The sequence below is a fragment of the Doryrhamphus excisus genome, linkage group LG9 (genome assembly GCF_037039965.1).
Source record: "Doryrhamphus excisus strain RoL-2023G ecotype Guam linkage group LG9, RoL_Dexc_Guam_v1.1, whole genome shotgun sequence".
NCBI classification, from domain to species: Eukaryota; Metazoa; Chordata; class Actinopteri; order Syngnathiformes; family Syngnathidae; genus Doryrhamphus; species Doryrhamphus excisus.
Window position 1 is genome coordinate 3,973,465 of NC_136365.1, and position 27,218 is coordinate 4,000,682.

Below are 27,218 nucleotides of genomic sequence, written 5' to 3' on the forward strand. Positions count from 1 at the left end.
TTACAATCATGACCACCAAACTGATGTTAAATATCTTAAATAGTGTCGTGTCGGTATCGGCGATGCTCGACCTGTATTTGTAGTACCGCCGACCTCTGTGGTTGTGCTCCTTGTATGCATTTGGCGCCCAGAAAATAGTCGGACTGTACTAATGGTACACATGGGTATGCATATAAACAAAATGTCTGAAGCTCGTTCTTTATTCACGCTTACACGGCATAAACAACTGTCTTTCGTTTTATTTATCGCCAGTAATACATATATATCGTTCCATGGTTCCATGTATTAAAACGTACCCTCTGTTGTAATTTTTATAGCTACCGTTATCACCCTATTTTACACTATGGTATGATCCGTTACATCCCGCCCCCGCCGCCATTTTCTGTGTTTTTCCCTGAAGGGTGCTTCATTTTTTTAATGCACAAGCCGTAAGAGTTAAACTATTGTGGGCTTTAACACAACTGGCATTTTCAATTCAGTGGAGGCGGAAGGCTGCCTCCAAATTTTGCCAAGGAGACGTCCGAATTGTACGACGATGTACATCAAACAAGTAAGCTTCCCCCTATTACCGGGCCGAATGGACTAGCTTCATGTTATCCTGCTGAATGAGCCAGCCTTGCCCACAATACACAGGATTAACGCTGGACCTGGTATTATTTAAACAACAAAGGACAGACACGTCACGGAAAGCAATCATCTCAATGTTAACTAACACTGCAAAGAAACGCATGTATTGAAATACTCGCCCATTTACAAAGAGGCTAGGCTAACGCTACTAGGCTAACGCTAGCTGTGGCTTACTTGGCTTCAACCTGCATATAGCATACTTTCTTTTTGGTATCCTATTTATTTTTTTATATGGACCATAGCCGTTAAGTACTTTATTAAAAAACAAAATATCGCGATGAAAGTCATACACACAAAATTTGTAGCCTTCCTTGAGAAATGTGTTTTGACCAGCTTTGGTTTGTTGTGCAGGTTATCATCCAAGGGTTCCGAAGTTACAGGGACCAGACTGTGGTAGACCCATTCAGCTCCAAGCACAATGTCATTGGTGGGTATGGTATCCCTTCGTTCATTATACTGTACTAATCAGGCTAGACATTCACAAAAGTTTACCAAAAACTCTCATACAGGTGTAGATATATTAATCACTGTTGATTACTAATAAAAACACCACATTAAGGATCTCATAAAACGTGAATAATTGTTTTTAAAAATAAAAGTAAACTGTTTTTTGCTCTTATCAGCAAGTGAACTGCAAACACTTCCTGAGGCTTAATTGGCCTCTTAGTCTAAACTGAACATCTGAAATCAAAATTACTGCTTTTTGTGATGCTCATGTTTATTTTTTTTTCTGTCACAGTTGGGCGAAATGGATCAGGAAAAAGTAACTTTTTCTATGGTAAGTGTTCCCCACTAATTGTTTACAAACAGCAGTACAAGTTGGTTCCCCTCAATTCCTAGTTTTTCCCCTTCATATCTTCTGTAGCCATTCAGTTTGTGCTCAGTGATGAGTTCAGCCACCTTCGACCTGAACAGCGCCTGGCCTTGCTCCATGTAAGTACCTCCAAAGGTAGAATAAGCCAGCAAGCTGTGTGAATGTTTATTATTTTTGTGAAAACATACATTATTCCCTCTCCACAAACCCGCCCCGGTGTCTTGGTAGGAGGGAACTGGACCTCGCGTCATTTCTGCATTTGTGGAAATAATATTTGACAACTCTGACAATCGACTACCGGTAAGAGTGCCACAAGTTTTCTACTATTCATAGTTAAATTATGTCACTACTTTTTTTGCCTGCTTGTGCGTCCAACTAATTTCACATATACATACAGTGGTGTGAAAAAGTGTTTGTCACACAAATGTTTCAGATCGTCAAACTAATGCATTAGTCAATGACAGCACAACTCAACACAAAATGCATTTTTTTTTAATGAAACTGTATCATTAAGGGGGGAGAAATCCAAACTTACATTGCTCTGTGTTAAAATTGCCTCCTAAACTTAATTACTGGGCGCGCCACCCTTAGCAGCAAAAAATGTAGTCAATTTTGGCCCACTAATCTTTGCAGAATTGTTAGAATTCAGTACACCATGGACTGGTCGCCAACCAATCGCAACGCACATATAGACAATCATTCCCCCCACACATTAATACACATTTTGGATAGTAAATATGCCATTTTGATTTGTAAAGTGTTATTTATCCAGTGGGAGGGGGGAAGTTCTTACTTATTTATACTTCTAATCTAATATCACACCAAAGGGAGAGTCACTCTGAGTCATATGCAGCACTCTGCAGCAAAGGAATAAGAACCGACCTGAGGCATGTACTGCAAAAGTGGCTCAAACTACCCACTCTACAAAACGTAACAGGTTTTAAAATGGTGCTGCGGTGATGGTTGTCAACTTACTTTGTCAAGTCTAGTTGTTGGATTTCATAAACGGGGGCGTTTGGCATCATATTAATCTACTACAGCACAAAAATGGAGCGACCCCAACAAAGCGTTAAGAGCAACACAATGTGAGTGCTCTCCTACAGTGGATATGAAGCTATCTAACTGCGCATTGGAAGGACATCACGTTCAGTCCACACTCGATGTCCTTCCTCTCCCGCTCAAGCGTCAGCAAGTTACTGATAAATATGGCACGCACCTCGTGGTGACGTAGCAAGCAAATGCCAGGACGCAAGGTGCATTCATGGACGTTGGATCATTACATTATTACATTAAGGGCCCCCTGCCATTTTTAGTGGGTCGCGACCAGTTCAGACATAAGCATATGGTCCTTAACAAGGTGTGCATGTGTGTGCCTTCCTTGCAAAGAATCTCAATTTTAGGCAAGGAAATACACATTTTTTGCAGAACCCTGCGGCCTTTTATCAAATTTATTTCAATGTTGATGTAAGTTGTAACCTTCAAAATAGTTCAATCGTCAACTTCACTGTGTGTTGTTGTATTATCTTTTTCCGTGCATCTCATGTGCCCAAACCCACTTTGATGTAAACATTTGATCATGTGGATGGACGACAAGGTGACGTAAGCGGCCAATTGTGATTGTGTCGACCCCCTCCAGATTGACAAAGAGGAAGTCTCCCTTCGTCGTGTCATCGGCGCAAAGAAGGACCAGTATTTTTTAGACAAGAAGATGGTGACGTAAGTGCTACAGCCTAGCAGTCCTCCATGTCCTTGTAATCATCGGAAATAACGAGTCAGTGAATTAATGTAGTCACATGTTTGATGGTGTCTGTGATTGGTGCAGTAAGAATGACGTGATGAACCTTCTGGAAAGTGCCGGCTTCTCCCGCTGTAACCCCTACTACATTGTCAAGCAGGGCAAGGTGATCAAACTCACACAAGTTTGAATTGCATAGTAAATGTTTCAACCACGTACAAATCACATGTACCATAACATCAGATGTTAGGATTTAATAAAATGAAATCATTCCCATAAAGTATATGTTGTGTTAGACAAATATTTACTATAGCAATGTTTGAAACAGATCAATCAAATGGCCACAGCGCCTGACTCCCAGCGTCTGAAACTGCTGAGAGAGGTAGCGGGGACACGAGTGTATGATGAACGTAAAGAGGAGAGTATTTCACTCATGAAGGAAACAGGTGCGTTCTAAACCATGATATAACAACCTACTATATCATGTGATGGCAACATTGCGGCTTTATTTTTCCACAGATGTTTGTACATTTTGGGTCCAAAATAATATTTTTCCTTCCTTAGTCCATCAAGCAGCATAACACACACTGTCTTGATTAAATAATATTTCCATGGCATCTACATATATGACCATTCACACACTGATCACACATTGTGTTGGAAAAGATTCCCTATCCTTCATTGGTTTAATCACATGATGCCAACACAGCGCACTTTATTGTGTCAGATTTTTTTGCATTCAATATCAATCCCAATTTGGGAAAAACAAGCCTGAGCAACAACACACCAAATTTAGTGCCAGTGTGTCTTCTGTGCCACTAAATTGTAAGAATTATGATAGGATAAGATAAGGTTTCCTCCACCATAGTAATATATAATATTTTCTATTATGCTAAGTTCTTTACAAACCTAATCAAATGTGTCACAAACAATATGGTTTATTAGACATTTTACCACTTAATAAATTAATCTGCTTGTATACACTTTTCCAAGCAAAGATTAATAATAAATGTTTTTATGTCAGAGGGGAAGAGGGAAAAGATCAATGAGCTGTTGAAGTACATCGAGGAGCGTCTACACACTCTGGAAGATGAGAAAGAAGAGCTTGCTCAGTACCAGAAGTGGGACAAGATGAGAAGAGCCCTTGAATACACAATCTACAACCAGGAGCTAAATGAAACCCGTGCCAAACTGGACGAGGTAATTGTTTTCGTTGCTAAAATACTACCAACATTCCTCAACTACATTAATTGTGCCCTTGTTTATTTAAATACGTAGAAGCCACAGAAGGTACAACCTCTGCCGTAATGAACCTCAATGTAGTCATGAATGTTTGTGTATTTTTTTTTCTCCAGTTGTCCTCCAAGAGAGAGACGTGTGGAGACAAATCCAGACAGTTACGTGATGCTCAACAAGATGCCAGAGACAAAGTAGAGGTAAAAAAAAAGAAGAATCCAAACTACCTAAAAGCTTGTAAACTAAGGGAATAAAAATGAAACCAAGAAAGTCAAATACACTTTCTTCCTTCTCATTCTATTCCTGTTTTTCCTTGTGAGGAAGTGACACTTCTCCTTTTAATCGATCAGTGGTTTGTATCAGCGTGTGTAATTCCACTATGAGCTGCGGAAGTGTACCGAAAGGTGTTATTGTACCCAACATGTAACAGTCAGTTTAAAAACAATGGCGCCAAATTTCTGCTTTGTTTGTTGGAATCATAGCCGAATCAGCTAATGCTGCTAAAGCTGGGAGTCTTACAACCAGCTGGTGAAGCTCTGACAACAAAGGGTTGAGTGTGCTCGCTGTGAAAATTGTTTTACAAAGTTAGTATATTATTTTATTATTATAATGGAAAACTTTACTGCTGGTAGTTAACAAATGATGACATAATTGTCTTGTGTGAATCACAGAAGTAAAGATGTAAGCACAGATGGAAGTTTTTTTTCAACGCATAAATATAAATGAATTGAAGTCAACTAAGTTCCACTAATCTGAATGAATGCAACAGACTTTTCCTTCCTTGACCTTACATAGGAGACAGAGCGTGTTGTGCGAGAATTGAAATCCAAGATCTCAGCCATGAAGGAGGAGAGAGAGCAACTGTCGGCCGAGCGCCAGGAGCAGATTAAACAGAGGACCAAACTGGAGCTGAAGGCCAAGGACCTGCAGGATGAGCTGGCAGGCAACAGCGAACAGAGGGTATGGAAGCCTCCCATCTGCGTCACTCTGCTTACCAGCAGCACTATCGCTTCCCTTGCATGGCTGCGCGTACACCCCCTACTCACAGCCCCATCACGTGCACAATTTTTCCCTTTTTATGTAACTCGGGGACAATAGCATTTACACATTTGTCTTCATTAAACATAGTCCAAAGAGCCATCTCAGATAATGAGATTGGCCAGTTTTTTTTCTAGGAAGCATAGCCGTCTTGTGTTCCTGTACGAAGTTTGTGATTTCGGAGCCCGAAGCAGCAGCCTGCATAACAATCCATACATCTTTACTGGCATGGGTTTATGTGTGCATAGCTGGTGTGACTCACTGTCCGTATGGCCTCATATTAGCAATGTATTGGTGTGCACGTCTTAGTATGAAGATGAGCACACACAACAGCTTTATTGGCTCAGTCTTTGTGAACATCATGATGGGTCCCGGGAAAAAGGCTTGATGCTGGTTGGAGTACTATATGCCAAATGTTATTGGAGCAAAATGAAAAGCAGCAGCACTCTCCATAGCTTCTGTAAAAATCTAGTCACGTTTTAATCACGTGGAACAAGATGTTTTGACACCCCAAAATAGCAAATGTAATAGTCAACAAAGAGGCCATTTACAGTATGTGATAGCAGTGTGAAGCTATAAGCAGGTACAATGCAAAAAGAAATTCAAACTATTTCATTTTATAAGTTGTGGCTGTTTTGATTTGATTTGACTGTGTACATTGAACTGTTTTATTCTGTTTGATCCCTTATAGTCGGTTAAAAAAAGAGATCTTAGCATAGTTCCCTTTTTTTAAAAAATATATTCATTTTAACTTGTGTTTAAATTATGCACTCCTGTAGAAACGCCTTTTGAAAGAGCGTCAGAAGTTGCTGGAGAAAATTGAGGAGAAGCAGAAGGAATTGCAGGAGACAGAGCCCAAATTCAATATGGTGAAAGAAAAAGAAGAGCGCGGGATCTCCAGGTAGGGATGACTCACTCACAGCTTTAGTTCACCAAGTAGCTGGGGAGCAGCCCTAATTTCATGAGTTAGTTGTGTAATGTAATTGTATTTTGACAGCGGCATACATACAGTGTATACACTCCACTCCACAAATTTTTGTTGTAGACGCCACTACTTTTTTCTAAAACTTAACTTCAGAACTACTAATCATTTAAATAATAGGAGATGAGTCGCAGCAGTCTTCATCCCCTATGGAACACGCAAACCACAATGGACAGGCGGGAGCGCGTAGTGATACAGAGAGGAAATAATGCAGAGTGACTGAGAGGTCTGAATTTATATATATATGTGTGTGTGTACCCCAGCTCTTGCCCAAAGCTGGGATAGGCTACAGCATACCCCCATGACCCTAGTTGAGGATATGTGACATAAAAAAAATTGGTGGATGGATAATTCATATATTAATATTTATCATTAAATGTGTATATTTGCTCAAAAGTATAAATATACCACTTACATATGTTCTTTTCAGTTTTTTACGGAAACTTCTAAGATTTTCTACATGGCAAGTCAAAGCAGGTCTTTTTCCCAGTAGACTTCCAACTGGCTGTGAACTCTGAAATTTTAACAAGAACAATGCAATCCTTTATTTTAAAATACTGGAGGTTAACAAAATAATACATTTATAATTCATTAGTAAGATAAATATAATTGAAACAAGAACTTAGCGATTCCTGTTTTGGGAAACAATATTGTCTCTGATATATTCTGTGTCTTCTAGACTGGCTCAGGCTACACAAGAGAGGACAGACTTGTATGCCAAGCAAGGCCGTGGCAGTCAGTTCACTTCAAAAGAGGAGAGGGACAAATGGATAAAGAAGGAGCTGAAGTCTCTGGACCAGGCCATCAATGATAAAAAGAGGCAGATCGCAACCATCAACAAAGATCTGGAGGACACAGAGACCAACAAAGAAAAAAACCTGGAACAGTATAATGTAAGTATATTGGATGGTACTTTTTTAGCTACAGCATGTTGTTAAAGTGACCTTTAGGGTTTATTTTATGCATGCAAATAGTGATCCTGGTTGGGAGTTGGTCCACTTTTACACAGAGACCAACCCATATGCAATGGACTGTGACAACATGACAACTCATCATTATCTCAACTACACAACTACATTACAATTACATTACACATAATTCGGAATCCTGTCAGGATCACATCCTTACCGTTCTCTCTTTCAGAAGGCACCGTTATTCTCTAGGACCGTAAGGTCATTGTGCAGTGCTCTGGTTTCCTCCCTAAGGTTCCTGACTTCATCATGGACCTTAGTGACGCTCCTCTTGAAGCTGTTATTTTGTGATTGTAAATTTCTCATCTGTGTTTGCAGGCTTACACCTTAGATTAGACCTTAGATTATTTGTGCCACAGTTTCTTGCAGTCGCTCTGTAATTATGCTCTTCAAGGCACCATATAATATTTAATGCTTTTTATTTAATGGCATGTATGGCCCTGTTTCTGATTCTAGACCTGATTCAGGTCCAGTAGTATCCTTTAGCTTTTTGTGTGGCATTGTTGCTAGACAGCCCCTTTGAACTTATTTGCTGTATTCTAAAATCTATTATATGTTGTGTGCTTTTAAATAACATTAATATATAATAGGATGTCAGCCTTTTAAATAATCACATTCTTTGTCCCATGTCACATTTGTGTCTCTAGAAACTTGACCAAGATTTAAATGAGGTCAAGACCCGAGTTGAGGAGCTGGACAAAAAGTACTATGAAGTGAAGAACAGGAAGGATGAGCTGCAGAGTGAAAGAAAGTAAGATCCACTGGTTGTGTACAAAGTACAAATATAAATATAATAGAAATATAAATTCTTAATATTTTAGATACTGGGTAGAAATGTACCACAATCACTACATTACTGGAAACACCCCTATGAAAATACCATTGATACCAATGATTGATCTACAATTGTTAGATTTTGTAATATTTTAAAGACAGTTGTTCCATTGTTGCTACTTTTTTAACTTTCATTTTACTGTGGTCCTAATAATGACTACACTTTGGAACATTCAGTTAACATTCTTCTTTATTTAGTTCATGCAAAATATATTCATACACTTGTTTCTTCATATGTAATTGATTCCTGATTGGCATTGGAGTATCTTTGCTTTAGGTGTGTTTGGGTGTTTCTCGTGTCATAAATGTAACAGTGTGTGATGGTGTGTATCTGCCCAGCTACCTGTGGCGTGAGGAGAATGCAGAGCAGCAAGCCCTGGCAGCCAAGCGTGAGGATCTGGAGAAGAAACAACAGCTCCTTCGAGCAGCCACTGGCAAGGTTTGTTCATGACTTGCATAACAGCTCTACAAGGTTGTGCCTGTGGCAGTCCTTTCTGGCCACGCGTTGATTAAACCTTTTGAAATGCACTGCCTCTCTGTGGCACGGCGATAGAAATGACCAAGTTACAATAAATCAAATCACATGTAAAATGACTTCACATACTATGTGTTGCTTCCATGTGTTACTGTAGTATCCTGCAGACAGGATAAGCCAAATAAGTGAAGAATGAAAGATGCTATGTATGGCATTTATCCTCCCTCCGTTGTAGATTTTTAATTCAATTTTTCAAATAATATATTTAGTAATATGGTTGTCTCCCTTCCAGGCCATCCTGAATGGCATTGACAGCATCAACAAAGTCCTTGAACATTTCCGTCGCAAGGGCAGCAACCAGCATGTGATCAATGGTTACCACGGCATCGTCATGAATAACTTTGAGTGTGAGCCGGCCTTTTATACCTGTGTGGAGGTGACTGCTGGCACCAGGTGCGGATTACTTTTGCCTTTCTTTTTTTTTTTTTTTTTCTTTCTTTGGCTTTCTTTCTTTCTTTATTGTTACAAGGACTTGCATCAATGCCACCGAGTAAGTAATCGTGTTATTGATCCTGATACATGTACAGTGAAGAAAATAAGTATTTGAACACCCTGCTATTTTGCTATTTCTCCCACTTAGAAATCATGGAGGGGTCTGAAATTTTCATCGTAGGTGCATGTCCACTGTGAGAGAGATAAACTAAAAAGAAAAATCCAGAAATCACAATGCATGATTTTTTAACAATTTATTTGTGTGATACAGCTGCAAATAAGTATTTGAACACCTGAGAAAATGAATGTTAATATTTGGTACAGTAGCCTTTGTTTGCTATTACAGAGGTCAAACGTTTCCTGTAGTTTTTCACCAGGTTTGCACACACTGCAGGAGGGATCTTGGCCCACTCCTCCACACAGATCTTCTCTAGATCAGTCAGGTTTCTGGGCTGTCGCTGAGAAACACGGAGTTTGAGCTCCCTCCAAAGATTTTCGATTGGGTTCAGGTCTGGAGACTGGCTGGGCCATGCTAGAACCTTGATATGCTTCTTACGGAGCCACTCCTTGGTTTTCCTGGCTGTGTGCTTCGGGTCGTTGTCGTGTTGGAAGACCCAGCCACGACCCATCTTCAATGCTCTGACAGAGGGAAGGAGGTTGTTCCCCAAAATCTCACAATACACGGCCCCAGTCATCCTCTCTTTAATGCAGTGCACTCGTCCTGTCCCATGTGCAGAAAAACACCCCCAAAGCATGATGCTACCACCCCCATGCTTCACAGTAGGGATGGTGTTCTTCGGATTGTACTCTTCATTCTTCTTCCTCCAAACACGCTTATTGGAATTATGACCAAAAAGTTCTATTTTGGTCTCATCTGACCATAAAACTTTCTCCCATGACTCCTCTGTATCATCCAAATGGTCATATGCAAACTTAAGACGGGCCTTGACATGTGCTGGTTTAAGCAGGGGAACCTTTCGTGCCATGCATGATTTCACATCATGACGTCTTAGTGTATTACCTACAGTAACCTTGGAAACGGTGGTCCCAGCTCTTTTCAGGTCATTGACCAAGTCCTGTCGTGTAGTTCTGGGCTGATTCCTCACCTTTCTTAGAATCATTGAGACCCCACGAGGTGATATCTTGCATGGGGCTCCACTCCGATTGAGATTGACCGTCATGTTTAGCTTCTTCCATTTTCTAATGATAGCTCCAACAGTGGACCTTTTTTCACCAAGCTGCTTGGTAATTGCTCCGTAGCCCTTTCCAGCCTTGTGGAGGTGTACAATTTTGTCTCTGGTGTCTTTGGACAGCTCTTTGGTCTTCGCCATGTTACAAGTTAAAGTCTTACTGATTGTATGGGGTGGACAGGTGTCTTTATGCAGCTAACGACCTCAAACAGGTGCATCTGATTCAGGATGATACATGGAGTGCAGGTGGACTTCTAATGGGCAGACTAACAGGTCTTTCAGGGTCAGAATTCTAGATGATACACAGGTGTTCAAATACTTATTTGCAGCTGTATCACACAAATAAATTGTTAAAAAATCATGCATTGTGATTTCTGGATTTTTCTTTTCAGTTTATCTCTCTCACAGTGGACATGCACCTACGATGAAAATTTCAGACCCCTCCATGATTTCTAAGTGGGAGAAATAGCAAAATAGCAGGGTGTTCAAATACTTATTTTCTTCACTGTAAAACATCAGTGCTGTGTACACGGTCAATCTCGCCGTGTCACTACACTAGAAAATTTGTTCCTCAGTGTTAGCTCAGACAATAACTATAGCTCTAGCTTGGTTAATATGCAGGTCACAGCATTTGAAAACATTTTGGGGGGTTTCTTCAGAAGCCTACATAATGTAGGTAAAATAGGTGGCTCCCCAAGCCATGCATTGTTGGTGAAAAACTACAAGCATGAGAGGCTGTCTTAAACACAACGAACGCAATTGCAAAATACTATACAGTTGAGAAAATGTGCATAGTTGTGAAAAAATATTTTATGCACTTGCAATATTGGAGTCATTAGATTTTCATGTTTCATTTTTTTAAAACATGCTTTCATGTTCAGACTATTCTACCACATTGTGGAGACTGATGAAGTCAGCACCAAAATATTGATGGAGTTCAACAAGATGAATCTACCTGGAGAAGTCACATTCCTGCCGCTAAGCAAGCTGGATGTCAGGGACACCGCATACCCAGAGACTAACGTAAGAACTTCAGTGTATTTTATAGTTCATTATGTGCTAATGGAGTTTTTTCAGCATATGGTTACTAGAGTGTCCTGATGTGATATTGATATCTGATAGTAGGCCAAAGTCAGAAAAAAAAGACTTATCAGATTATATCGACCTCCATCTAAAATCTCAGAGTTTACCACTCCCAATCCATGCAGTCAATGGATCATGCTCCACCCCAGCACATCTATCTAGCCGCAGCTGGATAGAGAACACATGCTCACAACAGCATGTGCTAACCTGTTAAGCATGGAGTCAGAGTGATGTCGGCCGTGTGTGTATTTTTTGTTCAAGTCCAAAAAGACTTTGCAGCTGAGTCCCTTTTCATGTTGGCACAGAACAGGGGAAGATTAATATGAGCAAATTTACTGTGCGTTTGAAGCATCGTTGCACAGGAAACACCAATGGGACGGCAAGATTTGCCGAAGAATTGGTAGGCTGTACTATTGGTATGGGATCAGAAGTGGAAAAGGTTGATACCCCAATAATTACCATGTAGGAATGCCTAGCATTGTACTTTGGTTTCTTCTTTCTTCACAAAACCTTTATCTCACTGTATTACCATTGCATCAGGATGCCATTCCAATGATCAGCAAGCTACGCTACAGCACAAACTTTGACAAGGCCTTCAAGCATGTGTTTGGGAAGACCCTGATTTGCCGTAGCATGGAAGTTTCAACACAACTGGCCCGAGCTTTCACCATGGACTGTATCACTTTAGAAGGTAAGGTCAACAACACACCGCCCTACTCGGAGAGTGATGGTCTCTTGGTCATAGAAAACATGAAAACAATTCTGGACCAGCAGTGAAAGAGATTACATAATTTTAAAAAGGCCCCTGATTTAATCTTAATCATGGTTCAATAGAAAAGCATTTATGAATATTCAATATGCTAATAATAGTGTGTTACATAAAAAATTGCTTCATTAAAAAGTATAGTACCTTTCTAGAACCGGTACAGCTTTTTACCTTTTTAAATTCCATATGGACTTTTTCTCAGGTAAATATGAAAAGCCTTGGCATTTGTTTGACCTTGTAGGTGATCAGGTGAGTCATCGTGGAGCTCTGACAGGTGGTTATTACGATACCAGAAAGTCTCGCCTGGAATTGCAGAAGGACATGAGGAAGGCTGAGGAAGAGCTGGGTGAGCTGGAGGCCAAGCTCAATGAGAATCTGCGCAGGAACATTGAACATATCCTTTTTGTCAAATGGACCATTTCATCCTTATTTTCTAGACTGGTAGCTTTGCTCATATACTTTTTGGAGCTTTGAAAATGTTTGTCAATGTGCCTTTGGGAGCACAGTCTTGGAACTTGAATTTTCCAATAAAGTTAGCTGCTGTACTTGCTCTGGCTAAGAATAGTTTACCCTTTAAATTACATAGCGAGCATACTCTGCTGCAAGCGGGTTGAAGCAGGTAAAGAAGGATTAGGAAATACTAGGTCATATTGGACAAAGCCACAATGACTCATTGGTGTCAAAGCTAGCTTACGCACAATAAGCATAAACTGGAGTTTATGCTTATGCACAATAAGCATAAACTGGGGAGAGGATTTGTAATGCCTCCTCTGTATTTTTGAAGACTTGGTCGCTTTTGCTTAGATCTGATGTTTTTGTTGACACATCTGTGACAAATTGCGAAACATTTGTGTCTTCACCCCTCCTGGTGATGCATATGTGTATGTGTGCAAGTCAAACCAATCAGCATGCGATATGACCTCATCTATCTCTACCGCAGGGATGAGTCACAGTTGACATCAATTATTTAAAAGACTATTGTTGTCCACTCTGCACCTCTGCTTCGTTGAAGAGCATGAGATTACACTGATTCGCTTTACCCATCATGTTTATTTTGTTATCCATCTTTCTTTTGTTAGGGCACAACACAGCAGACCAACTACTTGTGCTGAGATTGTTTACAACCCCAACTTCTCTAATTTTGTTAGTGTTGTTTATTAGTAATCTCTTAGATTAAAAGGTGTCAACATTTCTCTTTGGCAGAAAAGAACAGGGCAGCCAGAAACCAATCAGACTGTGAACTATAGCATCGTTATGATGAATGCTAATATAGTAGTTGTATGGAACTGGCAGTGTGTGAGGCATTATTGGAGGCAACTTTAGTGCTTTAGGCACTCTTTAAACCCTTCAGTCTAACCTACCTTGGTGTTTGTTGATGTCTGAGGATAAGCTCTAGCAATTCTACATTCACATACACGCTTACAGATTTGTAAGATCAACCCACATAGATGTTCGGACCTGTCTGCATCCTTAATCGCTGAGCAGTTCTATTAAAGCTCTGCACTTGGATGAGCACCAACTTTCAAGCACCCGCCATCACCAGTTTCATTTCATTACACACTTCACACATAGAAGAGGTCCGTGTTGACAATTTAGCGACATGGTATATTTAGCTAGTGTTTCTGGCCTTTAATCATTTTGTGATTAAATACAAGTCATCAACTAAAAACAAAAGGGAAGTATCGCATTGGAGTGAACTCCACCTCAACACCACAATATAATGCAAATTTGTAAAAATCTCTCCACAATGCAACCCAAACCTTGATCAAACAAAACCAAGAAGGCAGAGTTTGGACAAACTTCTGTCGCCTTGCAGCACCTTGCCTTCTTGGTGAAACACGCATGGGTGTCTTAACTGTGGTGCAGGGGCCATCTGTGGTACGTGACTCATAACAGAAATAAAACAGAACCCCTGCAAAAGTATAAAAATGGAGGAAAAAGACCTGAGTGAAGTTGGCCCCCCGCATTTATTTCAATATCCTATTTTCAGTAGGATCTTCAACCTTGTGGGGTGTGGACAACTGCACTCATTAAATCAATTAATCCACCACCGCATTGATTTGACTGTGTTTAATAGACTTCACTGAAACCGCCAAGGCCCAGTGGAGTGGAGCAGTCATCAATAGCCAATCAATAGTGCTATCTGTGCAATTACCTAAAGAAGATTTTGTTCAGCCTTCCTTAAATTATATCAGTGTCCTGTTGAAACGCGTACCACAAGCCTCCTTGGTTGGACAGTATTTATTTTATATTTAGTCTATACCTCATGTTTTCTTTTTTCTATTTTAATGTTTTTTGTTTTCAGATTTGTCATACATTATTTTGGCCACAGTTATGTCACACAGTTTCACTGTTGTTTGTTTTCAGTAATAATACTTCTACCGTAAGTCTAAAGTCAATAAAAGAAAAAAACGTAACAGTCAACACATTTCCATTGTGGCAACTTCCTTAACATCTGCTTCCACGTATCAACAATGAGATTGACCAACTGATGAACCAGATGCAGCAGATTGAGACCCAACAAAGGAAGTTCAAGGCTTCCCGGGATAGTATTCTTTCAGAGATGAAAATGTTGAAAGAGAAGAGGCAACAATCAGAGAAAACTTTCATGCCAAAGGTGACTAAGTATTGATAGCGTCACTTTTTTTTCATTCAACTACCTAATTACCACCAATGTATTAGAGCATCATAACCTCTCTTTGTATCATCCCCTGATGTGTTTCCTTTCCAGCAACGGAGTCTTCAAAGTCTGGAGGCCAGTCTTCATGCCATGGAGTCCACCAGGGAGTCACTGAAGGCTGAGCTGGGAACAGATCTGCTGTCTCAGCTCAGTCTGGAGGACCAGAGGCGTGTAGATGACCTCAATGATGAGATCCGTCAGCTTCAGCAGGTTAGGGGTTATCTGACACAGATTCTGCATTCCAGTTAAAAAGGTTTCCCTGCCAGAATTGCAGCACCATTCCCTTGAAGTTTGTATAACTAGTAGCTCTAGGAGGTGCATCTACTTCATATAATTGTAGATGCTGTTAATGTGATTCAAAGTCATTTTGAGGTATTCCATGTAAATATCACGAGGGTTTGGCTGGCACATTTAACATTTTGTCGAATCTGTGATTTTAAAATGAAGTGAAAAATAACCACACACAAATCAAGCGCAAATTGCTGAAAAAACATGGAATAAAAAATATGATGGGTGAGTACTATTGGTGCCTACGGAGGCACCAATGAGGTTATTTTATGGCTTTAAAGAATTTTCATAGTTGAATCTGAATGGTTTTGTTTTGTCTATAGTTAACTCATCTAATTTTTTTTCTTTATTAGCGGGGGTAGTGGCACTCTCAACAAAAAGATCTCCTTTGCGACTTTTTCCACCTCAAAGAAAACAGCTAAAACACTTGGATAAACAAATAAATGTGGTAGATGTGCAGCAGCACGTTAATTTATTTAGTGATACTGAAAGCAAGTACACATCATCAGTAGGTTAAAACTAATTAGTCGGTGAACAATCCAACGCTTTGCGAATTCTGCTTCACAATGATAGGAAGGAGCTGATCACCACCTGGTGATGAGTTGGTTTAGATGATGTCAGAGAGACCTGGGAGACACAAACGTGTAGCGAGGGTGTGCTAGGAATGTCTGGCAGAGTCTCCCATTCGTCAGGTCTTCAACTCTCACCTCTGGCAGAGCTTTGCCTGCGTACCGGGGGAAGACGAGGATATTGAGTATGAATGAGCTGCTGAGGCAGCCGATCGGAGCTCTTACTGCAAGATGGTTGGTGCCAATCGTGGTGGCAAAACCTGAACCTGAACTGAAAGTAGACACTCAAGGTTAGGGCTGCCGTCACCCTGAAGGAGTCTTATTGAACATGGATGACGAGCACGGGACTCCTAAGCAGCTGATCAGAACAGGCCAAACGACAAGCAGCTACCATGTTGCCTTTGTCATCATCACTGACTAAAATATATAAAGGCCTCTGAATTGCCCTCTGATCATTTTATCTTTTTTCCTCATCGTCCACATCTTCCTCGTGCTGCTGCAAGTGCATTTCAATGACCTGGGTGAGGTGAGGGGAGCAGGAGGCAGCTGTGTGTGGGAGGTTCCTGTGATCTTTTTTTTTTTTTTTGCCAGCTTCTTTTTCCGCTCTCACCTGAATAAACTCAGTCAGCCCCACTTGTGTTACACAACGATTTCGCCCACATAACATGGATCCTTTCATGTCTGCTTCTGCACTTTTTGTACTTGTACAGGCTTGCACATATTGCTCATAACATTTATTTTAATTTAAAAATGAATATTAAAAGTAATGTTATGGCATTTGCCAGAAATCCAAATTATGGCCCATACACACACCGGATGCGCTATCATCTTGGTTCTCCAAGCATGGCAAATAGAATGAGTAACATTGTTTCACTCACCTACAGGACAACAGACAGTTGCTCAACGAGAGAATTAAGTTGGAGGGCATCATGACCAGGGTGGAGACATATCTTAATGAAAATTTGCGGAAGCGCCTAGATCAAGTGGAGCAGGTACGGTATCCTTCAACGTCCCGTTCAATCTCTCTCCATTTTGCCTGTGCGTTTTGTTGATATTGAGTTATCCTAATTTGTGCATTACATCATCACTTTGCTTTCTTTTCATTGCCTTTATTGGCATTTTAAAAAGGACTCATTCATAGCGAGTGATATGTTCTATCACTTATAGAATAAGTGACCATGCTTATTCTTTTGGATATTTTTTACTCACATATACATATCTGTAGAATTCCTTAATTGATATAAATTCACAAAAAAATCTTCCTCTGCTTAAAAAAACGGGAATTAATATATGTATTTGTTTACACAGAGAGCTGCAAATTGATATCCCAGGCTCAAGTGGGCACATCAGCCACATTTAAATGCCAGGTGTACACCTGTGTATGTGTATTCACTTGTGATCTGTCTGAACCACCCAAATAAATGTTAATGTCTGCTCTGGACAAAGGTCCAACTGTTTATGTAAATCAAAATAGGAGCGTGAATTAAGACTCCTTTTGATGTGTTTTGATTTGCGATGCAGGAGCTAAATGAGTTGCGAGAGACTGAGGGAGGCACGGTGCTCACAGCCACAACGTCTGAGCTCGATGGCATCAACAAAAGAGTCAAGGATACACTAGCCCGGTCAGAAGGTATGGTCACACTACAGACTCGGAAGTACGTAAAGGTGGCTAAGTTGGTGTGTTGTTAATCACACAGTAGAATTAAATGAAAGGGTTCATTTACTTTGCTAATACAATATCTTTGTGTCATTGTTAAATTACAAGACTATGCTAAATACATATAATTCAATGTGCATTTGACCGCTGTCAAGTTGATTTAAGTACCAACCAAAATGTCTTCATTTTATGGTTGTAATACAATTAATCTTCATAACTCGAGAGACAATACAATTAAATCTGTAGACTCATCAACTATCCATATGTTGTCCTCCAGATCTGGACTCTATGATAGACAAGACAGAGGGGGAGATCAAGGACCACATTAAGAGCATGGAGCGCTGGAAGAACATAGAGAAAGAGCAAAACGATGCAATCAATCATGATACCAAGGAGCTAGAGAAGATGACCAATCGGCAGGGCATGCTGCTCAAGAAGAAGGAAGAGTGCATGAAGAAGATCCGAGAGTTGGGCTCACTGCCTCAGGAGGCTTTTGAGAAGTACCAGACTCTCACACTCAAACAGGTGCCTAACAAAACACATGCATCTCTTCTTCACAGAGTCGGTATCTTTTAGAAGAGTACATTTAAGTCACATGTTTCCTCATTTTGATTTAGTTTCAGCTATATATTAGTTAAAGCAACCACCTGTTGATTTATTGTGGAGAAATATGAGGATGTTGACACATGAACTCAGCCTAGAGGCTGTCAGTCCAAAAATGTAAACATCTTTTGCAAAAGCACTGAAGTAACCAGGATGTGGACGTATTAACTGGTTCAATTCAAAAGCCTGGAGATCCTCACCGTGTTAATTTTCCACCCGTCTGTATGGTAGCTGTGGATGAGATTACTATATTTACAGTCCCCGTTACATAACCCAAGCCAGGCTTTGCTTTTGCCTTGTTTACTTTCTTTTTTTTTTTGTCAAGCACCAAATAAGCCTTTCAAAATAGACTTTGTCCAACTGGTAGATCGTCACTTGAATCACTATACAAGTAAAAAAATAAACAACTGTTGACAAAGAAAGCTGTAGCTCCCCTCGGGAACGAGGCCTGAGGCCATCACCCACTCCGAAGTGACTCAGACACTATTCAGTGCTCAGCTTGCTGCCTCTGGGAGCTCACAATGTGATTGAGTGCTCTTGGCTGCAACTTCATTAATGTCAAAGCATGTACTTTATGCGTGTGTGTGTGCGCTCTCCCCCTTTCGTGACAAATGTTCAAAATAGCTTCACACTTAATCAAACGCTTCATTGTATGTCGTGGGAAGGTGATGCCGTTGATTGCAAAAAAGGATCTGAGAGCCCATGAACAAAGCTCATGTTCCTTCTGCGTTGTGCAAGATGAATGAATTCATAGGTCAAGGGTTTGGAGAGTTTCTCAATTATTTTTTTAGAGTTAGCTGCTTACTAATTCACCAGATAACCTTATTTTTAGAAGACCACACACTTTTCATTTCAGCAAACTGAATTAGCCTCACTAAAATCCCATAAATGTAGACTCAAACAGCAACTATTACCAGTGGATGCAGCTTAATTCTGGGATCCACTAATTCTCCAAATCAAGCACACAAAGTATTTGGGCTGGAAATCTATTGACACTTAATACATGTTATTCCTATTCAAATAACTTTAACACAAGGATCTTGATGTCTTCACATTTCTTAACTGACAATGACACATCATCATCCGTTTTTGCTGTGTTAGACAGTATCTTACTTGCAGGGTATAATAAATAGTTGCAACCAAGCCAGGGACAAGCCATGAACACATGGAGCTGACTGCCTTTATGAGACGTTTGCACTGACTAACTTGTATGCAATTTTTTTTTTCCCTTGGCCAGTTGTTTCGGAAACTGGAGCAGTGCAACACAGAGCTGAAAAAGTACAGTCACGTCAACAAGAAGGCCCTGGATCAGTTTGTTAACTTCTCTGAGCAAAAGGAGAAACTGATCAAGCGTCAAGATGAGCTGGACCGAGGCTACAAATCCATCATGGAGCTCATGAATGTCTTGGAGCTGCGCAAGTATGAGGCCATCCAGCTCACCTTCAAGCAGGTACTCTTCTCCTAAAACCCTTCAACTATATTACTGTCTTATAACATCGGATTCACCTGGGTGTTTCTCACCCACAGGTGTCAAAGAACTTTAGTGAGGTGTTCCAGAAGCTCGTGCCAGGAGGCAAAGCTACACTGGTGATGAAGAAAGGAGATGCTGAAGGAAGCCAGTCCCAGGATGAAGGTGAGAGCGGTGCAGACAGTGAGAGGGGCTCCGGATCGCAGAGCAGCGTTCCCTCAGTGGACCAGTTCACTGGAGTTGGGATCAGGGTAAGACTCTTAAGCCATGTTGTTGTTTTTTTTTCTCTTCCTGTCTGTCACAGACTTCTATTTCTGGGCTTCTGTCAAATTATTTATCTGTTGTAAAAAGATAATGTATTACATTAAAAACCATTCAGCCACGTCTGTCTGCTTCTCACATCTAACACACCCTTTTCCCCCTGTCATGTATAGGTGTCATTCACAGGAAAGCAGGGAGAGATGAGAGAAATGCAGCAGCTGTCAGGAGGTCAGAAGTCTCTGGTGGCTCTGGCTCTGATCTTTGCCATCCAGAAGTGTGACCCCGCCCCTTTTTACCTGTTTGATGAGATTGACCAGGCCCTGGACGCCCAGCACAGGAAGGCTGTCTCAGGTATAGCATACTTTCATATACAGTGGAACCTGGCATGGTGTCCACCCTGGTTAGTGAGTTTTTCGGTTCACGCAGAACATTTACGCTACAATTTAGAATCAGTTTTGGCAAGCTAAACAAAATGGCAACCAAAAGTCAGCTACAGTAAGTTATGTTCATTCTCAAAAATGTTAACACAAAACCCAATTTTATAGGTTTAAATGCATAAAGCAGTTAGAAATGCATGAAAATGATGAATGAAAAGGCTAAATGAATTTTTAAGGTTACGTGCACCTTCATTGAAGACGTGACTGTTCCCAAAGACACGCTGTGGCAGCGAGATCAACCACCAACTTCCTGTTTTCTGTTAGAAAAAAGTTGCGGCTTATACATCGGGAGTTAGGGTAATTACAATTTGAAAAGGCGCAACATTTGAACCGCAATGTAGCAAGTTAGTATACACACACAAAGCTGTTTCATCCCTGCCAATATGGTTCCCACTTTATGACAAGAAGTCACAGTTGTCTGATAGCAATAGCTGTGACAGGAAAGCAATGAATATATAGGGCTTTTGGATGCATTTTTGTAGTTACAGCTTGGATAATTAACAAGTGAGTACAGTTTGTTTTTTTTGTTTGAACTTGGCTCACGGGACAATGCAGGAAGAAAAGTCTCTGTTCAGGCACTACACTGCAGATGTCAAAAAATCCGAACTAGCTCACAGAGTTGGCTTTATAGCATCTCACACTGTTTGTGTTTGCTTGTCCGATTCAGACATGATTGTTGAACTGGCTGGGCACGCTCAGTTCATTACCACAACCTTCAGGCCTGAGCTATTGGAGTCTGCTGACAAGTTTTATGGAGTCAAATTCAGAAACAAGGTATGGAGGGTTTTTGTTTGTTTGTTTGTTTTAAAGAAAGTGAATGTGAGCGCTGCTCAGAGTAACCAGAAATAGAAAGTAATGGGCATGCGCATTGTTTTGTTGTTCTTTTCTGTAGGTGAGTCATATCGATGTGATCACAGCAGAGCAGGCCAAAGACTTTGTGGAGGATGACACCACCCATGGTTAATCCTTGCTGTGTTTCTTCTGCGTACTTAAGGTGCAAAATACACCACTATGACACCTGCAGACTCTTGTTTTTTTCTCTTTTGTAATAAAATACTGTTACCTTTTCGGATGTTCAGTAAGATTCCGATATGGATATACATTTTTTTAGGTTCTCAGAATTGAAGATGCATATTTACAGTTTACATTCCGTATATTCAACTCATCTGTCAACAAAACTGAACATTTTAAGGTAAACGATAAACATGCTTCCCGTGTAGCTGTTCCTTTCTGCATGTCAATGGCTCTGGGCTGAACAGCGTATTTCATTTAGTTTTTATTGTGAAGATTTTTTTCATTTTGCATGGGGTGCTTATAAGCTTTTGAAAATGCACTTCCATGCTTTGTACAGCCAGCTTTAGCTCTAATTTGTCCTTAAATTGATGTTTTTGAGACTATTCTTCACAAATGTTTGTCATTCTATAAGAACTTGTTCCCGGTGTTGAAAGATCGTGGCTCTTAATGTACTGTTCAGCTCATTTGAATACATGTAAGATGTCTTCAACATCAACTCAAAAGTTAATTGGAAAGTTCAACTTTTTAACATATTCTTATTGGATCTGATGTGTTTTACTTTGATTAAATTGACACTTTTCTACGAATGCTTGTTCCTTTGCTGTAATGTCCACACTGAAAAACTAATTTAAGAACACCTAGACCATTAGAGGGTGCTGTCGGACTGGTTAGTTCTACAGATTTCTACAGGATTGAGTTAAACACAGACTCATTCTCGGTTTACTTTAGATGCGGAAGACAAATAGTCAATTTTCTTTTGTAAAGGCCATTCAACCACTTTTCCATGTATTTGTTAATTTTCTACTTAAATTTGAAGCAACTGGCTCAATATTTGCTGTTGTATATCTTTTGGGTTTGATCCAGTCCAAAGTCCCTGTGTCTTCATTAGTCCACGCTGACACCTGAGTTAAATTTGTTGGTGATGGCAGTCATTTTGTCGCGTTGCAGGGGAGATCCCCTCATGTCACACATGCATGGCTCTGACCCAGAGCGAACTCATCTTGCAACCAACTGAAAGGTTGTGTTCTTTAACTGTACAGTGGTGTGGAAAACTGTTTTGCCCTTACTTATTTCTTTTTATGACTTGTTGTCACACTTAAATATTTCAGATCATCAAACTTATTTAAATATTAGTCAATGACAACACAACTGAATGCAGTGAGAGCCATTATCCACAAATAGCGGAAACATGGAACAGTGGCAAACCTTATCAAAATTACCCCAAGAGTACAGCGACGACTCAGCCAAGAAGTCACAAATGACCTCACAACAACATCCGAAGAAATGCAGGCCTCACTTGCCTCAGTTAAGGTCAGTGATCATGACACCACCATTAAAAAAAACACTGTTGAACAAAAAGACCATAACACCGCATCTCAATTTTTACAGACCTTTGGGGAAAATACTATGTGGCCTGACGAGACAAGAGTTCAACTTTTTGGAAGGTGTGTGTCCCATTACCTCTGGTGTAAAACTAACTCTGCATTTTAGGAAAATAACATCATACCAACAGTAAAAAGGGGATGGTGGTGGTGTGATGGTATTAGTGCAGTTTTGTTGCTTCAGAACCTAAAAGACTGTCCACCAAAAAATCCTGAGGGAGAATGTTTGGCCATGCGTGACCTGAAGTTGACCTCATATTTATTATGTGTTGACATCATAAGAGATCTCTGAGTACATCTTGAGTATCTTACTGATGGGCCAAGTGTCCTGGTTTTCGGTTAGGTTGAACATGTGAAGTATTTTGTTTTTACAGTTCTGTCAAGTAATTTCAATGCATCATTTAAAGGGGACGTATTATGCTTTTCCACTTTCCTGACCTATAAATGTAGTTAGAATGTTGTGTTTGAGTGTTAAACAACTCCAAAGTTTCAGATAATGTGGTTTGCACATTTGGAAGTGAGGCCTGAAAGTTTGGGATGGCTCAAAACGCTTCGTTTAAAAAGGCATGGTAAAACTATACCCCTTTGTGATGTCACAGAGAGGCGATTTCCTTATATGGTTCATAGTTAGGAAGCACTTTGGGCGTGTGACCAATCACAGCGGAGTGGGCATGCCCGAGGTGGGCAGTGGGTGGAATAAATTAAAACAGACCGTGTTTGCCCGGAAGCACAAATCAAAGGAATAGGTGAAGATTCTGTAAAATCTAAAAAGTTTTCTGTGCAGGTTATTTTGTGTAACTGCTCTATATGAGGCATCAATACAAAAATTAGCATAATCGGTCCCTTTTTAAGTAAAATGGACACACTGACAATTAGGAACACATTTTGATTTTTTTCTATAGTCAAATCAGAGGTGGACCACAGGTCCTACTGTAACTATGAATTGTATTTTTTGGAAGAATTTTAAACTTGATGATAGGTGAGCTGAGTTACTGTTACTCCTAAAAAAATATAGCTTTTGGTGCCTGGCTCAAAGGCTGAGAATGAGCTGGCCATTCCTCAGATTGTCTTGTTTGTTTTTAAAATCTGCAATCAGGTCTTGAACCCAAACAAGAAATCACTTCATTGATGAGATCATGAAGTGTCTTTTGTGTTCTCTACATGTATGAGGGTGAATACAATACAGTATAATGAAATTGTAGTATGCGCTGGAATGGTGTCATTGGACCGGTGGGTGTCTTTTGGACTGCACTGAACTGCCTGAACCTCTGAGGCAGTTGGTTGGAAAGCAGAAGGCCACATGTCATTGAGCTGGCTGCCATATTGACAGAACACCTCATCTGTGTGTGCCCATTAGCCTGCTAGCCGTTGATGACTTTGCTTGCCAAACGTTTACAACCCTGCGAACTGCTGTATCTGTCGCCAAATCGCATGACACATGCCGACCACCGGGGGAAGATCCACGCCTCTTATCGCCGTCCGGCTGACCTGCCACATTCCCCGACTCATCTCTTAAACATGTCTCGAGCTATCTCCCTGCCCCCGTTTACCTTTTCTTCTGCTCCTTAATCTCTCTTTCATGCCCCCTCCATTATCACACCGTAAACACCGCAACATTTTACCTCCCGACACTGCCCTCTGGTATTATTAATGAACATAGCGCTATATAATTACATTTGTCAACATAAAAACAGACGTTAAGCTGTCCAGTCACAGTCTACAAGTTAATTTGTGGTGTAACAGGTGCTTATTATTTGCAGTAGTCACTTCTGCGAAGATTTTCTGTGTGTCCTTGCTCTTGGTGGTGGTCTTGTCTGCAACACTCTGGCTCCAACATCATATCCTTGCTGATTTATGTGCCTGTCGCATGACCACACAACCCTTCTGGCCTTTTTCCCAACCTGGACACTGCTGATATAGTTGTGTGCCTGCTGCAGAGATCTGCAGGACACTGGTTTTTATTTAGAACATGTTCACTTGGTAAAGTGGTCTCTGCATGTAGGGACCTATACTGACACGAGGCCAGGGGTCGGCAACTGGCACCATCAAAGAGCCTTTTTGCCTCTTCTTCCAGTCAGAAAAAATAGTTTGGAGCTCAAAACATGACAAAGTTTATAAACATGTAAATGTTTTTTTTTTTTTTTACAGAAGTGCAGGCCTACTTTGGAATAATTTAAATAATTTAAAATCACTATTCTGTGTAGGCCCTTTTGTGTAAAATTAAAAGAAAAGGAAGCCTATTTTAATATAAAAGAGTTTGCATATCGGGCGGCATGGCGGTCTAGTGGTTAGCACGCAGACCTCACAGCTAGGAGACCAGGGTTCAATTCCACCCTCGGCCATCTCTGTGTGGAGTTTGCATGTTCTCCCTGGGTTTTCTCCGGGTACTCCGGTTTCCTCCCACATTCCAAAAACATGCTAGGTTAATTAACGACTCCAAATTGTCCATAGGTATGAATGTGAGTGTGAATGGTTGTTTGTCTATATGTGCCAGTCCAGGGTGTACCCCGCCTCTCGCCCGAAGACAGCTGGGATAGGCTCCAGCACCCCCCACGACCCTCGTGAGGAAAAGCGGTAGAAAATGAATGAATGAATGAGTTTGCATATCCCAACACAGGCAATTAACATCATACATGTTTCTTTTTAGGGGCGTATTCATGGTTATGTATCGCTAACGGCGAGGTACCACCCACATCAAGGCGTCTTTGTGTCTCTCTGCACATACTGGTCCTCCTCCTACTTCACATGCTTATCCAATCAGTAGCCAGAACTCAGTCCAGATCAGGTCCCCCCCAAAGCAGGTAGCCCACATCAGGCACCCGCAAGCCTGCTTTTTATTCAGATTTCCGGGTTAAAGTGAGAACACAGAAATGCATTTTTAAAATGTGAGCTGTGGATACCAGTATTGTGTTCATGTTCTGGTTCTGGATGGACTCTTGAACATGCAATGAGTCGGATATTCACAGAAGAAAAAAAAAGCTCACAGACATTTTTGGGGGGTTACAACAAGCAAATGGCACCGATTTAATGGCCTGTCTATGAGTGTAATTTACAGTAGGATAGAATACTTTTTGACTGTAACTGTATACAGTACGGCTTTGCCAATAATTAGTGTTAACTCTGCTTTGGTAATGTTTATTTAGAAGAGAGACAGACAGACAGACATTAACCCCCATTGGCCTGCTTGAGCCCCTGGAGTCCTACAGCAGGCCCTTTGGATCAGACCATGTGGAACCAGAGGAGGCCAGACAATTTGGCCCCCGCATTTTACAATACAAGAAAAGCAGCCCTTCATAGGGTGTAGAATTTTAATAGCATTCTATTACTCTGTAATGAAAGTGTAATTCAGTGGAACATCTATGGAGTGTTCATCTACTAAAAAACAGTGATCCCTCAAGCCAGAAAATTTGGAGTCCAAACTTAATTGTGTGGACACTTATGTGTGCCTAAAAAGTCTCAGGAGACGTAAACAATTTTTGCAACTCATCCGCATATCTTCATATCAGAATTTTTTTCCCCGGGAAAAGCGGGAAGGGGGCAAACAATTATGTGTATCATATACCGTTTTGCACAGATAAAGCAATATCACTTTAATATGAAAAGACTCTGCACCCAGGACAATGCTGTTCATCACTTTAATTGATTTCATTTTAATTGATTTGTTGTATTGAGAAATAATGGAGAGGTAGGATTTGAACCTGCTTTTAAAGTCACAGATAATGGTCACATGTCAACAAATTAATAGCTGTGAATGTGAGTGACATGACATGTTCCCATATCAAGTGCAGCCGCTGAGGCTGCACGGTGGAGAGTGGTTAGTATGTTGGCCACACAGTCAGGAGATCAGAAAAGACCTGGGTTTCAATTCCCCCCTTGGGCATCTCTGTGCTCCTCCCACATTCCAAAAGCATGCATACTGATGGCTCGAAATTATAGTATAATATAATATAATATAGTGGTTTGCCACACAGGTAGAAGATCCGGGTTTGATTCTCCACTCGGGCATCTCTGTGTGGAGTTTGCATGTTCTCCCCGTGCATGCGTGGGTTTTCTTCGGGTACTCCGGTTTCCTCCCACATTCCAAAAACATGCTAGGTTAATTGACAACTCCAAATTGTCTGTTATGAATGTGAGTGTGAATGGTTGTTTGTCTATATGTGCCCCGTGATTGGATAGCGACCAGTCCAGGGTGTACCCCGCCTCTCACCCGAAGACAGCTGGGATAGGCTCCGGCACACCACTTCAATCCTAGTGAGGATAAGTGTCATAGAGAAAGAATTAATAAACATATTTTGCCCAAATGTCCTCCATCAAAAAATGTCATTCAAGGAAGTTGTAAAATTTACAGCTACATTTATAATCACCTATATAATTTTATAGAGATGACTATAACATTTAACAGAACAAAAGTCTAACTTTTTACAACACTTATGTAATGCATATTGGCTGGTTGATGTGAAGCGTCATTAAAACATGCAAGTAAACTAATTGCAGTTCAAAGCTGTTGAAGTATGCAGCCTACATCGTTTACAAGGATGCACTGCTGGTGTTGGTGTCCTTCAGTTTTATGTGAAGTGTTTATAACTTGTGCTTCTATTTTAGACTGTTTTTAGAAG

The 27,218-nt window shown here is 40.6% G+C and overlaps 1 protein-coding gene across 1 annotated transcript; it reads left to right on the top strand.

The window, feature by feature from the left end:
* Nucleotides 1-363: 363 nt before the first annotated feature.
* Nucleotides 364-21,807, top strand: smc3 (structural maintenance of chromosomes 3). Its single transcript, XM_058088733.2, has 29 exons — nucleotides 364-550; nucleotides 979-1,054; nucleotides 1,367-1,405; nucleotides 1,493-1,560; nucleotides 1,670-1,741; nucleotides 3,078-3,157; nucleotides 3,264-3,342; nucleotides 3,505-3,622; nucleotides 4,201-4,376; nucleotides 4,532-4,612; nucleotides 5,208-5,372; nucleotides 6,230-6,351; nucleotides 7,112-7,325; nucleotides 8,051-8,154; nucleotides 8,577-8,676; nucleotides 9,005-9,165; nucleotides 11,276-11,417; nucleotides 12,018-12,168; nucleotides 12,485-12,635; nucleotides 14,707-14,860; nucleotides 14,975-15,133; nucleotides 16,665-16,772; nucleotides 17,302-17,410; nucleotides 17,715-17,962; nucleotides 19,278-19,490; nucleotides 19,568-19,759; nucleotides 19,943-20,120; nucleotides 20,874-20,980; nucleotides 21,099-21,807. Exons 1-29 carry the CDS (start codon nucleotides 536-538, stop codon nucleotides 21,168-21,170), a joined length of 3,654 nt encoding a protein of 1,217 aa, XP_057944716.2. The 5' UTR covers nucleotides 364-535; the 3' UTR covers nucleotides 21,171-21,807.
* Nucleotides 21,808-27,218: the final 5,411 nt, after the last annotated feature.